This window comes from Chrysemys picta, unplaced genomic scaffold (genome assembly GCF_011386835.1).
Source record: "Chrysemys picta bellii isolate R12L10 unplaced genomic scaffold, ASM1138683v2 scaf4, whole genome shotgun sequence".
NCBI classification, from domain to species: Eukaryota; Metazoa; Chordata; order Testudines; family Emydidae; genus Chrysemys; species Chrysemys picta.
In genome coordinates, this window is record NW_027052711.1 from 287,988 (window position 1) to 301,909 (window position 13,922).

At 43.8% G+C, this 13,922-nt stretch overlaps 2 protein-coding genes across 5 annotated transcripts in view; one reads left to right on the forward strand and one right to left on the reverse strand.

Moving 5' to 3' along the window:
- Positions 1–9,022, reverse strand: part of LOC122172093 (uncharacterized) — a 32,236-nt gene extending 23,214 nt beyond the window's left edge. The window contains exons 1-3 of the mRNA XM_008167582.4: positions 8,727–9,022; positions 5,202–5,484; positions 268–321 (exon numbers count right to left, since the gene is read on the reverse strand). Of these exons, the coding sequence (XP_008165804.2) occupies positions 268–321; positions 5,202–5,484; positions 8,727–8,794 (405 nt within the window). The 5' untranslated portion in view covers positions 8,795–9,022. The remainder of the gene's footprint in view (positions 1–267; positions 322–5,201; positions 5,485–8,726) is intronic.
- Positions 1–13,922, forward strand: part of LOC135977564 (beta-1,3-glucosyltransferase-like) — a 175,383-nt gene that overhangs the window by 39,300 nt on the left and 122,161 nt on the right. The gene's annotated exons all lie outside the window — the stretch shown is intronic.

Here is a 13,922-nt window from a genome sequence, read left to right on the forward strand (position 1 = left end):
AAACAAACCTCAGTGCATAGTGTACCTATTAACAACATTACATAAAAGCACAAGACATAACATTACATGAGACATCTGAAGCACCGACCATCATTCTATAAATGATTCCTGTATTACAGTGGTACCCAAAACAGGCTCATTGCTGTACAGAGAAAAATAGTTCCTGCCCCAAAAGTTTATTTCTAATCAACATATTGTTTTGCATAAATTGGGCATTTCCTTTTGTGATCAGGGCTATGTACTGATATGATTTCACTGATTTCATACCTGAAAAGCTGTATTTAGTTTCTGAAGTTGTTCGAGGGTCACTTGTTGTTCAATCTTTCCAAAATAAAGAGAGAAAACAAGAGTTAAAAAATATATATACTGTATTAGAGCCACACATTTAGTGAAGACACAAAAGTGACACATCAGCATGCAATGGAATACACAACTGATACGAAGCCTGAGTGTGCTCATGTCTAAAAGGGAGTCGAGAGGAAAGGAAAGAAGAGGATCTCTACTAATGTACAAGTTAAACCAACTTCTTCTTTCCCCTCAGATTGTTTTCTTAAACATAACTGTTGCATCAATGCAAAGAAAATCCCAATTGTACATTCTCTGAATTAAGATTCAATCCTAAACCAACTGAAGACAAAGGGGGGTTGTAATTGCCTGTAACCGGAAGTGGATTAGGCCCGTTCTTTGTTTTATCAAAATCCTCTTTAAACTAAACCTCATGACAGACTAAAGGCCTGATCCTGTAAAATATTGAGAGCACTCAACTTCACTTGACTGTTTTCAATTTCTACTGAAGCCAAACACATTGCTGGAGACACTCAAACCACTACATGATCAGACCCTCAAATATGAAATGAGTTTTTTATATACCTCTATGACGACAAAGTAAAAGAGCATCCATCTATCCTTTTCCCTGCATCCCTTTGAATCTAGGAGGCAATATTTACTGTAAGTGTTTTAAGTGTTGTTATTTATTCAGTAGAATGACAAGCAATTGTTTCAAATGTTCACTGAGCTGCATTCGTCAATAATTTATTGAATAAACAATGAGTCTTTTGAAGTTGTAATCTATGAGACACTACAATTGTTGGCTTCATTGAAACGATAAACAATGCATCAGGCTGCATTTCACTTTGGTGCTAATCATAATTATTAAGGCAGTGCCTAAGGACCAACCAAGGACAGGATCCCATTGTGCTAGGCACTGTACAAACAGAATAGCAAACTGTCCCTACCCCAAGGAGTTTACAGTCTAAATAAGCAAAACAGATGCAGGGTAAGGGAAAGGTTATAAACACACAAACAGAGCGAACAATGTGATGGCAGCAAACCTGAGGTTAGTTCCACAATTTTTTGAGGGCAGGTGAGTTTAGTTTGGAAGAGATCAGCTACCTGGAAAGAAAACTGAAGGGAGATGGGACACTGAAGGGCAGGGGGGTGAAAGGGACTGGGCAGGGGAGAAGGTGGTAAGAGGGGCAGATGTGGAATGCAGCTGCGGTTAAGAGAGTGTGAGGAAGGGGAGGGAGTCGGAGAGGGTTACAGCAAACCACCAATTAGCACAGGGCAGAGAAAGTCCTGTCAAAACTGTACACAAGTCTCTGAATTCTGCTTTCTCTGCTTCTACTAGACAGAGCATCTAGCTGGGTCCTCCCTGTAGTTCCACCCCTCTCCCCCCCACAAGGCCACATGGTGGGGTAGGGATGAGGTGTGAAGGCACCACCTGGATCCTAGTTTCCCCAGAGATGGGGTGGGGTGTCTTCCCCCAGTATCCCTGCACCCAGAACAGTGCAGGGATACTGGGGGAAGTGGTGGCCCTGGCTGGACCTCATTTTACCTCTCCCCACCCGCACCAATGCAGCATTCCCTGCTTTGGCTCCTTTCGCCATGGCTCCTACTGGCTGGAGTCTCTAGCTGGTTCACTTAAAGTTCCTTCTTATCCACAATATCTGTGGCAAAGTGAGAGTGCATCATGACTGATCTAACAGACACAATGACAATTTACCAGACATGATATTTTTACCACTGTATAAACATGCAAGAGTAATAATACTTATCATTTATATTGAGCTTTACACCTTCCAAGCACCACACAAATATTAAGGGGAAAATTCTGCTCTTGAATACAAATACACACACACACACACACACAGTTTCAGTGGATGTAATATTTAATAAGAACTCCAGAGGCCAGTTGGTTTGAGAAGAGGTACTTTTGACTGAGTCTGCTCAGGCTTCTGGAAATATCTTGTTAATGCTGGCTACATTCAGAACCTTAACACACTGATAATTCCCCATATATGTAACAGTACATATCATTGCACAGACACTCCCAAATGTCGCCTCTCATGGTAAGGCTATCAGCTTTTCATACTTGGATACAAGTGCAGAATTTGTCTGATTAATCCACCCTTGTAATTACCCTTCTCTCTGCGTAATATGTTTTCAACCAGGAACATTTTAATATTTCTTACTGTGACATTAAGAACAGCCCAGGGGGAAAGGGGCACTCTGATATCTGCTAATGAATTTCCAGTTGGCCTAACCAGTTCTAATGTACTTCAATTCTTTAAATGTCATGAAATGTATCTGATAAGTGTCATGCAAGGTATGAACGCAAAGCTCATAACCCACTGGTTACTAATATCATTGCATGTTGGCAGTCCATTGCGGATGATGACAACAATATTGTTGCAGTTCTCATCTATGGCTACACAATTGACTCCGAAGTCCAAACCTTGGTGCACTGAATTGGCCACACTGAGGGCATGGGAAGTCTGTATCTTGGATGTTTGATGATACAGCTCTGTGGCGCCTTTCACATGCAGCCTGGAGATGATTTTGTCGATCCCTCTCAAACCTGTTATATGCTGATCTTATCAGAGACTGCCAGTAAGTCCTGTTCTGAGCCATTTGCTCAAGTTCTTTACGAATGATGCCAGCCCACTGGAGACTGCTCTTCAGATTATCTTTGAAGTGCTTATATGGACGATCCTTCTTTCTTTTGCCCTGACTCAACTACAAGATCTGATTTGGGAGATGGTGTTCTTCCATTCTGATGACATGTCTGGTGCACCTAAATTGTGCTCTCTGTAAATTTTCCTCAATGCTGGTTGTGTTTGGTCTCTCAAGGACACAGGCCCCAGCTTCCTCCAGGCCCTGGGGGTGCTCAACCCCCCACTCCGCCCTAGGTCCCGCCCCCACCCAACCCCTTCCCCCCAAGTCCCCACCCTGCCCTGCCTCTGCCTGCCCCTGCTCTGCCCCAGGCCCCACCCCCCCAACCCTTTCCCCCAAGCTCCCACTCCTGCCCTGCCTCTTCCTGCCCCTTTCTGCCCAGTTCCGCCCCTCCCCTGAGTGCGCCCCATCCCCGCTCCTTCCCCTCCCCTCCAATGCCTCCCGTACGCCGCAGAACAGCTGATCTGCGGCGGGTGGGAGGCGCTGGGAGGGAGGGGGAGGAGTTGATCGGCAGGGCCGCTGGTGGACGGAAAGTGCTGGGGGGGAAGGGGGAAGCTGGCTGCCAGTGAATGCTAAGCACCCACTAATTTTTTTCTGTGGGTGCTCAAGCCGTGCAGCACCCATGGAGACAGTGCCTATGCTCAATGACCTTAATATTGGTCACTCTGTCCTGCCAGTGAATGCTCGTTATTGAGCAGAGGGAGCACATGTGAAATTGCTCAAGCTATTTAATGTGATGTCTATAAAGAGGCCATGTCTCAGATCCATACTGGAGAGATGTTAGAACCACTGCACTGTAGATCTTCAATTTAGTGGAGAGACGAATGTTGTGTTGGTTAAGGACTTTTGTTTGCAGTCGGCCAAGGGCCTGGCTGGCTTTAGTGATTCTGGAGGCAATTACCTTATCAAGGGAACTGTCACTCTAGATTGTGCTGCCCAATACTTGAACTGATCCACATTTTTCAGCTCAGTGCCTTAGATGAAGATGGCTGACACTGGGGCATTGGAATGAGGTGCTGGTTGGAACAAGACCTCTGTCTTCCCGAGATTGACGGTAAGTCCAAAGAGCTGGGATGCTTCAAAAAAACCTATCAACAATGACCTGAAGGTGGTCATGTCTATGGACCATCAAGGCGCAGTCATCTGCAAAAAGTGCCTCGATGAGAAGTTTCTCCAGCATCTTGGTCTTAGCATTGAGTCTTTGAAGATCAAAGAGGGAGCCATCGAGCTGGTACTGGATATATATCCCTTGATCCAAGTCCCTTGTGGCATGGCTGAGGACACAGACAAAGAACAAATTGAACAGCACTGGAGCAAGTACGCAGCTTTGCTTCACTCCATTCGAAATTTCAAATGCATCAGCAAAGTCACTGCTGCTGAGCACTAGCACTGTCATGTGGTCATGGAACAGATGGATGATTTATATGAACCTTCTTGGGCAGCCCAGTTTATGTAGAATAGCCTGTAAACCTCAAAAAACAAACCCCTGAATGGCATAGTTAAACCGATGTAAGTCCCTGTGTAGACAGTGCTAGGTCAATGAAAGAATTCTCCCATCAGCCTAATTACCGCCTCTCAGGGAGGTGGGATACTTATGTCGATGGGAGAACCTCTCCCATCGGCATAGACAGCGTCCACACTGAAACGCCACAGTTGCTCTGCTCTAGCATTTCAAGTGTAGACAAGCCCTTACTCAGCCCAACTTCCAGCGACTGATATTCCACCCCAACTCGCCACATTCCTTTTTAGACTAGCTAAGTGGAGGCTTGGTGCAGCTGAGTGTTAGAGGTATCATCCTCCCAAGCCCACACTCAGTCACTCTTTTGAGACTTTCTGGCTGATGGTCTTGATTATAGGAATGCATTCAGGTAATTCAGGTACCTGAGCAGCAATCCCTACATTGGCCAACTCGCACCATAAAACCTACTGCAGAGCCAGCATCCAGGGCTTTTTGATGCTCTAATTGCTTAGATGGCCAGATAAATTTTCAGCTGGGTTGCATCTGAGTATGCATCCCTGTCACCGTGCAGGGATTTAGTCATATAACTCAGTGCATCAAAAGGCAAGCATATTCCTAAACAGGCTTTTTAGGGGGTTTTTTAAACGCACATTACATTGTAAAGTTCTTAAGATCATTACACTCACACTGAAAACAAGGATTCTGGCTTTCTGGCTCCTCTCCTGTGGCAAATCCTATTCACAAAGGGGGCATACTACAGGAGACACAAACTGGAGAGCATTGACAATACCTTTCCTTTCCTCAGACTCTTGGCAGAGTCAATGTGTCGCCGAAAACCTTCATGCTCCAATATATTCTCCAGGAGTCCTATTGAGTGACTCCTCTGCTGCCCTTTCAGTAACTCTTTCACCAGCCATTCTGGAAGCCAAGAGCTTTCTTCTCGTGCTTCTTCCGAAAAGCTCCTGAGGGAAACTGGAGAGACAGCTTGCAATCTGGAGCCTCCTATCGAAGTCTGGGCACGTTGAAATGAAGCCTCGGTTTTGGCCGTTGACTCTCTTAGCTCATTCAGAATGCTGTCAGAACAAACACCAGAAGAGAATCATGTATGGGGCAACATCAGAGTACTGAAACCAATGATACCTGGCTCTTGTGTAGTGCTTTTCACCTGTACATCTCGAGTCACTTTACAGAGGGGGATAAGCTTTACTGTCCCTCTTAAAGATGGGGAAATGGTGATACTGAAAGGTGAAATGGCTTGCTCACTTCCACACATGACACTTGTAGCAGAGCCAGGAACAGAAAGCGGGTTGCTTGACTCCTAGGCTGTGTTCCTACCTACTAGAGCAGACTGCCTCTCTGAACTAAGTTAGGGAGATTTTGCTAGCTATTAAATATTTCTACTTCTCATTGCTGACAAATGGGAAAAGGCAATGAATGATGGTAAAGAGTGAGCACACCATCAGTTTGGGGAGAGAGTGGTGAGGCAAGCCACCAATCTCCACTGCCTAGTTTAGGCATTAGGCACTAGTGAGATTGTTGATCTTCCTTAGAATTTTCTGAAATTATTTTACAGCACTATATGATCTGGATCTGGGCCTGATCCTACAGCTCTTACTCCTGTGAGTAGCCCCATTAATGACAGTAAGGGCAGCAGAACTGGGTCCTTGCGTGCTTACTGAATCTTGCCTCATCTGCAGCTCTGAACAGCACAAACAATTTTTCTAGCTGAAAGCAAATGAATTTCCTGCATGGAACATGGAAGCCAAGAATAGTTATTTTCACATGATGATGATGTTCATGCTGCTAGGTTACACAAGACAATCTGTAATGCCAGCCTAGGAGAGTAAAAGCCCTTGATATAGGCTCTCCAACATATTTCCATAGTGTATTTTCAATCAAATATAATTGAAAATAATTCCTATGTGGCTCAGACCCCTATAAGCAGGAACCAGCTTATGTTTCCCAAAATGTAGCACATAACAAAATAATCACTGATGCACACTCGAGTAGAGCTTACAATTGGCCAAACACTAATGATTCTTGTCTACTGTGACTCATGTGTGTGAATATACTTGCAAAGGTATGTGATGGAGCAGCGATCCATATGGCAAGCTGCTTTTCTCCATCATGCAGGAAATCACGCTGCATTGAAATGCCATGGTTAGTAATCATGTGTGGGTTTGAAGTTGTGAGAGAATGATCTCATTTGTGCATTACTGAGATTTCTGATCATTTACTGCCACCGTGAGAGTCATTCCTCCTAACACAAGAAGCACATCAGCAAGAGTTGTGTAGGTTGCTCATGATAACCACATTGCCAGGACTGAGGAGAAGTTAGCACCAAAATAATTTGACTGAGAACACAAACATGAAGCTATCGAACAATTAAGCACCAGTCTACACCTGGCCAAAGGGGGAGGGATTGATGCAGTAGAATTGTATGATGAATTAATAGCTTTATCTGAGCTAATAAGTCCTAAAACTTCTCCTCTAAAAGTATTAGAATTTATAGCAAGAAATGATTTTTTCACTCCAAACACTGCTATAGCATTACGCATTCTTTTAACATTACCAGTATCAGTGGCTTCTGGTGAGCGCAGTTTCTCAAAACTGAAATTACTAAAAAATTATTTGAGGTCCACCATGTCTCAAAATCGTATGTCAGGACTGGCATTAATTTCAATTGAAAGTAGTATTGCAAAAAAAATTAGGTTTCACTGACTTATTAAAAGACTATGCAAGTATAAAAAACAGAAAAATTCAGTTCATATAAATTCTTTTAATTTATGAGAAACTGGAAGACACTAAAGTTTTTCATTACAGTGTATAGTTGAACTCAAATTGTTTGTAATTGTGTTTTTGTTAAAATTAAATGTTAAAATTACACTAGTAGGAAATTGTTTTATTTCACTACAAATTCTCTGTTTCTTTTTTATTTTTTTATTTTAAACAGTCAAAACAAAACTGCAAAGTGCAAACACGTGTAAAAGCCAACAAAAAAAGCACGCGAGGGGGCGGGGGCAGCAAAAAACCTAGAGCTGGCCCTGCTGGCAGTGCATTAAAGGATCTTAAAGTGAACACATCGGACACATCACTCTGTAGCCATTCCCTATTCGGTACAGAAGCCTGAACTGCTAGTAGCAACCCTGCAACCTACCATGTACAAGATGTACACAATACCCCACTTCCTCTGTAGGGTGGGGTCTTTAGTGGGTTCGTACCCTAGGCTCAAGCCTGGGAAGAATAAACCTTGCTACTTGGCTGGAGCCAAGTGAGTGGGCGTTCCCCAGTTGTTCCCGTATGGATGTTTGGTATTCTGTCTGGAAGTGCCTTATCTCTGTCAGTGTTTCGTTTCCTGTTCGTTTCCCATCGACAGCTTCTTCCACGCACTCAGCCAGGATAATATCAAACAAGTAAACTGAGGGGCATAGGATATTTAGAAAAAACAAAGGTAAATAAGTCCCTCATTCTCCACAATGCACTACGGCAGTGGTGAGCCCAAAGTCAACCCCTCGCCGGAACAACCAGGACAGACATGGGACCAGGACACAAGCTGTAGCCTGAAGCACACTCAGAACCACAACCTGCTGATAATAGCTCATCTTGATTAATTAGCCTCTTAGAGTTGGAATGGCAACTTCCACCTTTTCATGTTCTCTGAATGTATATATATCTTCTTACTATATGTTCCAGTCTATGCATCTGATGTGGTGGGCTGTAGCCCATGAAAGCTTATGCTCCAATCAATGTGTTAGTCTCTAAGGTGCCACAAGTACTCCTAACCTTGTGCACTGTGCATCAGATTGGGTTCTGGGACATATACAATCGCAGCAGCAGACGAAGAAGAAGAAGAAAGGAAGGGGAATAACTCTTGGCAATAACGAAGGACATTAACACGAAAGCTTCCCCCCAGTGTTTACTGCAATGCTCCTTTCTTTCATCGCTTCCCCCGCGCTGTCCCGAGCAGCGGGGGACTTGGCACCGCTTTCTCTAAGCGCCTACAACAAAACCTTCCCCATGGCAGCAGCAAGCGCTCCCGGGCGGGAGCAGCGACTCCCCGGGCTGCGCACTGCAGAGCGAGAGCCGGCTCAGCCCGGAGACCGCACACAGCCGGGAGGCGAAGGCGCAGGACGCCCCTCAGACGCCTCGTTCCGCGGCGACGGGAAGCGGGGCCGGGCGCGGGGAGCACCTGCGGCTCCTGGCCAGCGCAAGCCGCCGCCTGGTTGCTTGACAACAGCGACCCCACAACATTGCTGCTGCCAGCCCGCTGGGGCTCGGCCCGCGCCCGCAGGCTGGAGGGGAAACGGGGGCTCACCTGCCGCGGGGGAATGTTTCTAGTTTTCCTGATGCAGAGCGCGATCGCGCTGCCTTCCTCAGAGCCATGGTCCCGGCCGGGCACCCCCAGCCAAGCCCGCTCAGCGGCAGCGGCAGCCCGTGCCCAGCCGCACTGGAGACGCTGCAGACCTGGCACGGGGGTTGCTCCCCGCCCTGCACCGCCCTAGCTCCGCGGGCCTGGCACGTGAGGCTGATGATTGCACAGGGCTGGCGGGAACAGCGTTGCAAGCTGCCATCCTCCCTCTCATCTTCATGGTGCTGGGCGTGAGGCTTCTGCGTGTGGGCTGCTGATGCATCTCTCCGGTTGCTGGCCCTCGGCCCCCTGGCTAAAAGGGAGAGGGGGTGCCACAATAGGGAGCAAAAGAAGTAAAATTTCAGCGCTAGCCCCGATCTGAAGAGTTTATTAAAAATGCCCGCAGAAAAGCAGCCCCTGCTTGGCAACATTTAGTCACTTCATGTAATAAACAGAACTTTTCCCCAAATCTATGTAGCTGTCAATTATAGGCAGGAAAATGCCTCCCTTGATTTACACTATGGGTAAATCATTTTTCCTCTCCCGCTATAGTGACCAGATGTCCTGATTTTATAGGGACAGTCCCCATATTTGGGACTTTTTTTAATATGGACTCCTATTACAGCACCACCCCCTGTCCCAATTTTTCACACTTGCTATCTGGTCACCCTATCTCCGGCCCAGTTAGGGCAAGAGACCAGAAAAGAGTAGGTGCAACTATTGTCACTTGCTTTTAATTTCACTTTGTCCCTTTTCAAAAGAACAGCAAGGAGCAGGGTTTTTAAAGCTAGTGTGTTTTGCAGAAAGAGGCCGATTCCAGCACGGAATATACCCAATTGGAGATTAGCAAGGATGTTAGATATAGCAACATTTTTCTGAGAAAACAATCCCACCTCAGGGTGCCAGGAAACAGTGTGAAACGTGATACAATTTAAAACCCTTTAAAACAATCAGCCAGGTAGGGTGAGATCTACAAAGGTATTTAGGCACCTAATGAAATCAATAGAAACTACTCAGTGAATGGTTTCAGAGTAGCAGCCTTGTTAGTCTGCATCCGCGAAAAGAACAGGAGTACTTGTGGCACCTTAGAGACTAACAAATTTATTTGAGCATAAGCTTTCATGGGCTACAGCCCACTTCTTTGGATGCATAGAATGGAACATATATTGAGGAGATATATATACACGTACAGAGAGCATGAAAAGGTAAGGAGTTGTCTTACCAACTCTGAGAGGCCAATTAAGTAAGAGAAAAAACTTTTGAAGTGATAATCAAGATAGCCCAGTACAGACAGTTTGATAAGAAGTGTGATAATACTTACATGGGGAGATAGATTCAATGTTTGTAATGGCTGTATTGGGCTATCTTGGGGAAAAAAATCTGCAGCAGGACATGAATTATGGGCATGTGCAGTATTCCCTCAGGAGTAAAGAGCAGTACAGATCCTTACGGAAATCCATTGTTCATATGACACTGGGGACTTGAACCATCCCCACACTTGACAATCACTGTTTTGTTAGAAATCATTGTGATGCTGTATGATTGAATATGACCATTTATATGATTGTTACTACCACTGTTATACAATTGCAACAAATCTTATACAAAGTATGGCATGTAAGGTATCAATGAAAAGTTGTAATCTACTAAGTATGATAGTTCTGTTTATATCTTTATATCTGAAGTTATGAATATTGGCTATGTATCTGTATCTCAAAAACATGTTGTATGCCTGGCTGACACCGCCCCCGCCCCCCAGATAGATTTACATCAGGGCTAGACAGCTATGTTTTGATGGCCCATTAAGGACACTCAGCTCACAATGGGCCTGTGACACATGGCCAGAAAGGGTTAAACATGCTGCAAAATAAATAACCCTCAAAAGACACGTGGGGAGATAATATTTCTGTTTTTGTGTATTTACATATGTATGAGTAGGGTCGACAATGTAACCAACAGTCCCTGTCTATGCAGTATTCTGATAGTTCAGAGATCAAAAAAAATCCTAGCATTTAAATTAATTGTAAACACAGGCTATCTCGGTATTCATCTCTCTTTGAAATGTGTGAAACTGTGAATGGTGGGGGAACAAGCAAATGGATTTATGTTAATTTGTATACCTACATACCAGTGATGGACCTCCTTCAAAGTCATCCTAATTACCTTTTGTTCCCTGAGGAACTCCAATTTATCAAAGAGAATATAAAATTATATAAAAGATCCTTGGGTCCTGATTCTGCCATCTCAGATCTGCTTAGGCTTCATCAGGGGAAGTTTGAGTCACAAGACTGAGGTCCCAGTTATGCTGGTACGCCCTGAATATGATATTGGACATTGAACTATAACCTATGAACTATTACTAAAAGAACTCTTTGCAACTACAAGCTCACCATCTCTGCTATGAATCTGCACCTAAATGAATTGAACTCATGTCTGTATGTATATTGATCTTTTAACCATACTCTCTCTCTTTTTTTTTTATAAATTTTAGTTTAGTTAATAAGAATTGGCTGTAGAGTGTATTTCAGTAAGATCTGCAATATTCTGTAACCTGGGAGGTAATGTGTCCGATCCTTTGGGATTGGTAGAACCTTTTCTTTTATATGACGAAATAAGATTTACAGAAATTTTCATCATATTTGACATGAATGGAAGCCTGAGGCTGGATCACTTTAAGGGAACTGTGTTGTTTGGACTTCTAAGTAATCAGTGAGGTAATAAAGAAGCTGTTTTATGTTGCCTTGGTACATCTAAGTATTGGAATATCCACCAGCTTTTTGGGGTTTGTCTGCCCCATTCTTTGCAGTTCACCCTAATTGAGTGATCACAGCTGGCCTCTACTGGGACCCCGGTCACAGGGCCATTGAAGAAACTCATCCTGCGCAGTCCTGTGGATGCCTCAGACAGTGAGATGCCAATGGCTACCTGGTGTGATTCAGCAAAACATGGAAGGGCATGTGCTATGGACATGTGAACTCAGACTCCATCGTTATCAGTAACTTTCCATACACAGGGGCTTGGGGCTTTATTTGGGACAGTGAATTTCCACACACATAGCAGAGGATATAAAAGACACCTGAGATATCTCCATTTTGCCTCATTCCTGCTCCAGCTGGAATGCCTAAGGGGGACTGTGTTTGGCTTCTTGTTAATCAGTGTGGTGCTATAGAAGCTTGTTCGGTGAATCTAATTATAGAATAAACCACCACTTTTGGGGGATTGTCTGCCCTGTTTCTTGCAGTCTGTCCTGAGTATGGCATTCTCAGTGTGGTCCGTCACATACACCCGATCACAATCATCTACATAATAAAATCTACAAGTTTCTTGTCTGGGACCATGGAGTATAATTTTAGGACTAGTCCACTGTGCCAAACTGTCATATGCCAAAAAAAAAAAAAACAACAAAAAACAATGCCTGCCTTCTGTCCTGTCTCAAACACAAGATATTAGAGAGACAAGGTGGATGAGATAATATCTTTTATTGGACCAACTTCTGTTGGTGAGAGAGAGACAAGCTTTTGAGCTTACACAGAGCTCTTCTTCAGGTCTGATCATCTGGTTTCCCAGACCTGAAGAAGAGCTCTGTGTAAGATTGAAAGCTTGTCCTTCTCACCAACAGAGGTTGGCCAAGTAAAAGATATTATCTCACCCCCCTTGTCTCTCTAATATCTTGGGATTGACATGGCTACAACAACACAGCATTGTGAAATTCCCCAGGGTGCAATCTGATCTTCCGTGTCCCCTTAGATGCCTGGGATGCCTTTTACATTGCTTTGCTAATGAACAGCAAACCTCTCCAGCCTCTGATCTTTCAACCACCAGCATGCAAAGTCACTCCCAGCTGAGTACATGAATGCTATACCCAGCCAGCTATGAATAAATACAGGGTGACACCAGCATATCCCTCAGTCCCAGTCTTGGCCCCCAAAAATGTGCATCTTGTACCATTCAGTAGCCCACTGGAGCGTACAAGCTCATATATTACTCCATCATTCCAACAAAGGGTAATATGCACCAGCTTTGTTGTCTCAAGTGGAGGCTTCCCAAACACTTCAATCCAAATTCACTGTTTCAGATAAAACAGTAAAACAAGTTTCTTAACTTGAAAAAGATAGATTTTAAGTGATTTACAAGTGAAAAGGCATAAAAGTCAGAGTTGGTTACAAAAGAAATAAAAAAACTTGCAAACTAATTCCTAAACTTTACAAAGACTAATAAATGCAAAAGCAAAAAGGTTTCTCTCACCCAAAAGCTTTCAACAGTCTGTACTGGCTGGAAAAACCTTCAGAGGACCACTTCCCCTAGTTTAATGATGTCTTTCAAGGGATCTTGCTGTTATCCGTAGGGATGGGGGAGGAGAGGTGTCTAGAGGCACCTTTGCTGGATCATGGGGTCAGGCAGTTCCATGGTGTACATGAACTGCAACTGTCCTTCCAGTGAATTGTAAATTTCTTCTTTACAACTCCCCTGCTGGCGAATCCCTGATTAAGCACATAATGTCTATTTAGCACTTTGCTGGCATGCCAGTGTGGCTTTGTCTCTGAGGAATTGGCTTATGAGTGTTATCCAGAATTGCAACATATTTCAGTAACAATCATATAGCAAAATCTCATAATTTCACATGCAGTGTTGTTACACACATTTCAACCGGATAATAATATTCAGTAGATTATGAGTTTATAAATGAGTTTTCAAAGGTATACTTTGTACAAAATATATCATAACCATATAAAAGTGATGAACATGAAGTACAGTGTGTCACATGCAGGCATCAAATAAAAGATGTCAGTCTAATCAGCTGATCCTCAGCATTATGGCCTGGTTGGAACCCTTCCTGGTAATGAGGTAACTGTGGGACAATTAAAGGCAATAGTCATTTAAGTACCAGTCTCTCAAACAGTTTAAAAGTTATGCTGATCAAAGTGTTTGGATGATAGTCCTTTGAGTCATCTGCCTTCCTTCTAGGCTTGAGAAGTGCCAATACATTACCTTTGGAACTGTACAGCATTTCAAACAAGTATTATAGAGTCTTACCAGAAAATCACAACAAGATGAACTCCTCTGATGCAGGAATTCCCCATAAAGTTATGCTGCAGTGTACTGTCCATCTGATCAACTGTAATAAGTACACATAATTTGTTCATATGAATTCTTGTAATAACA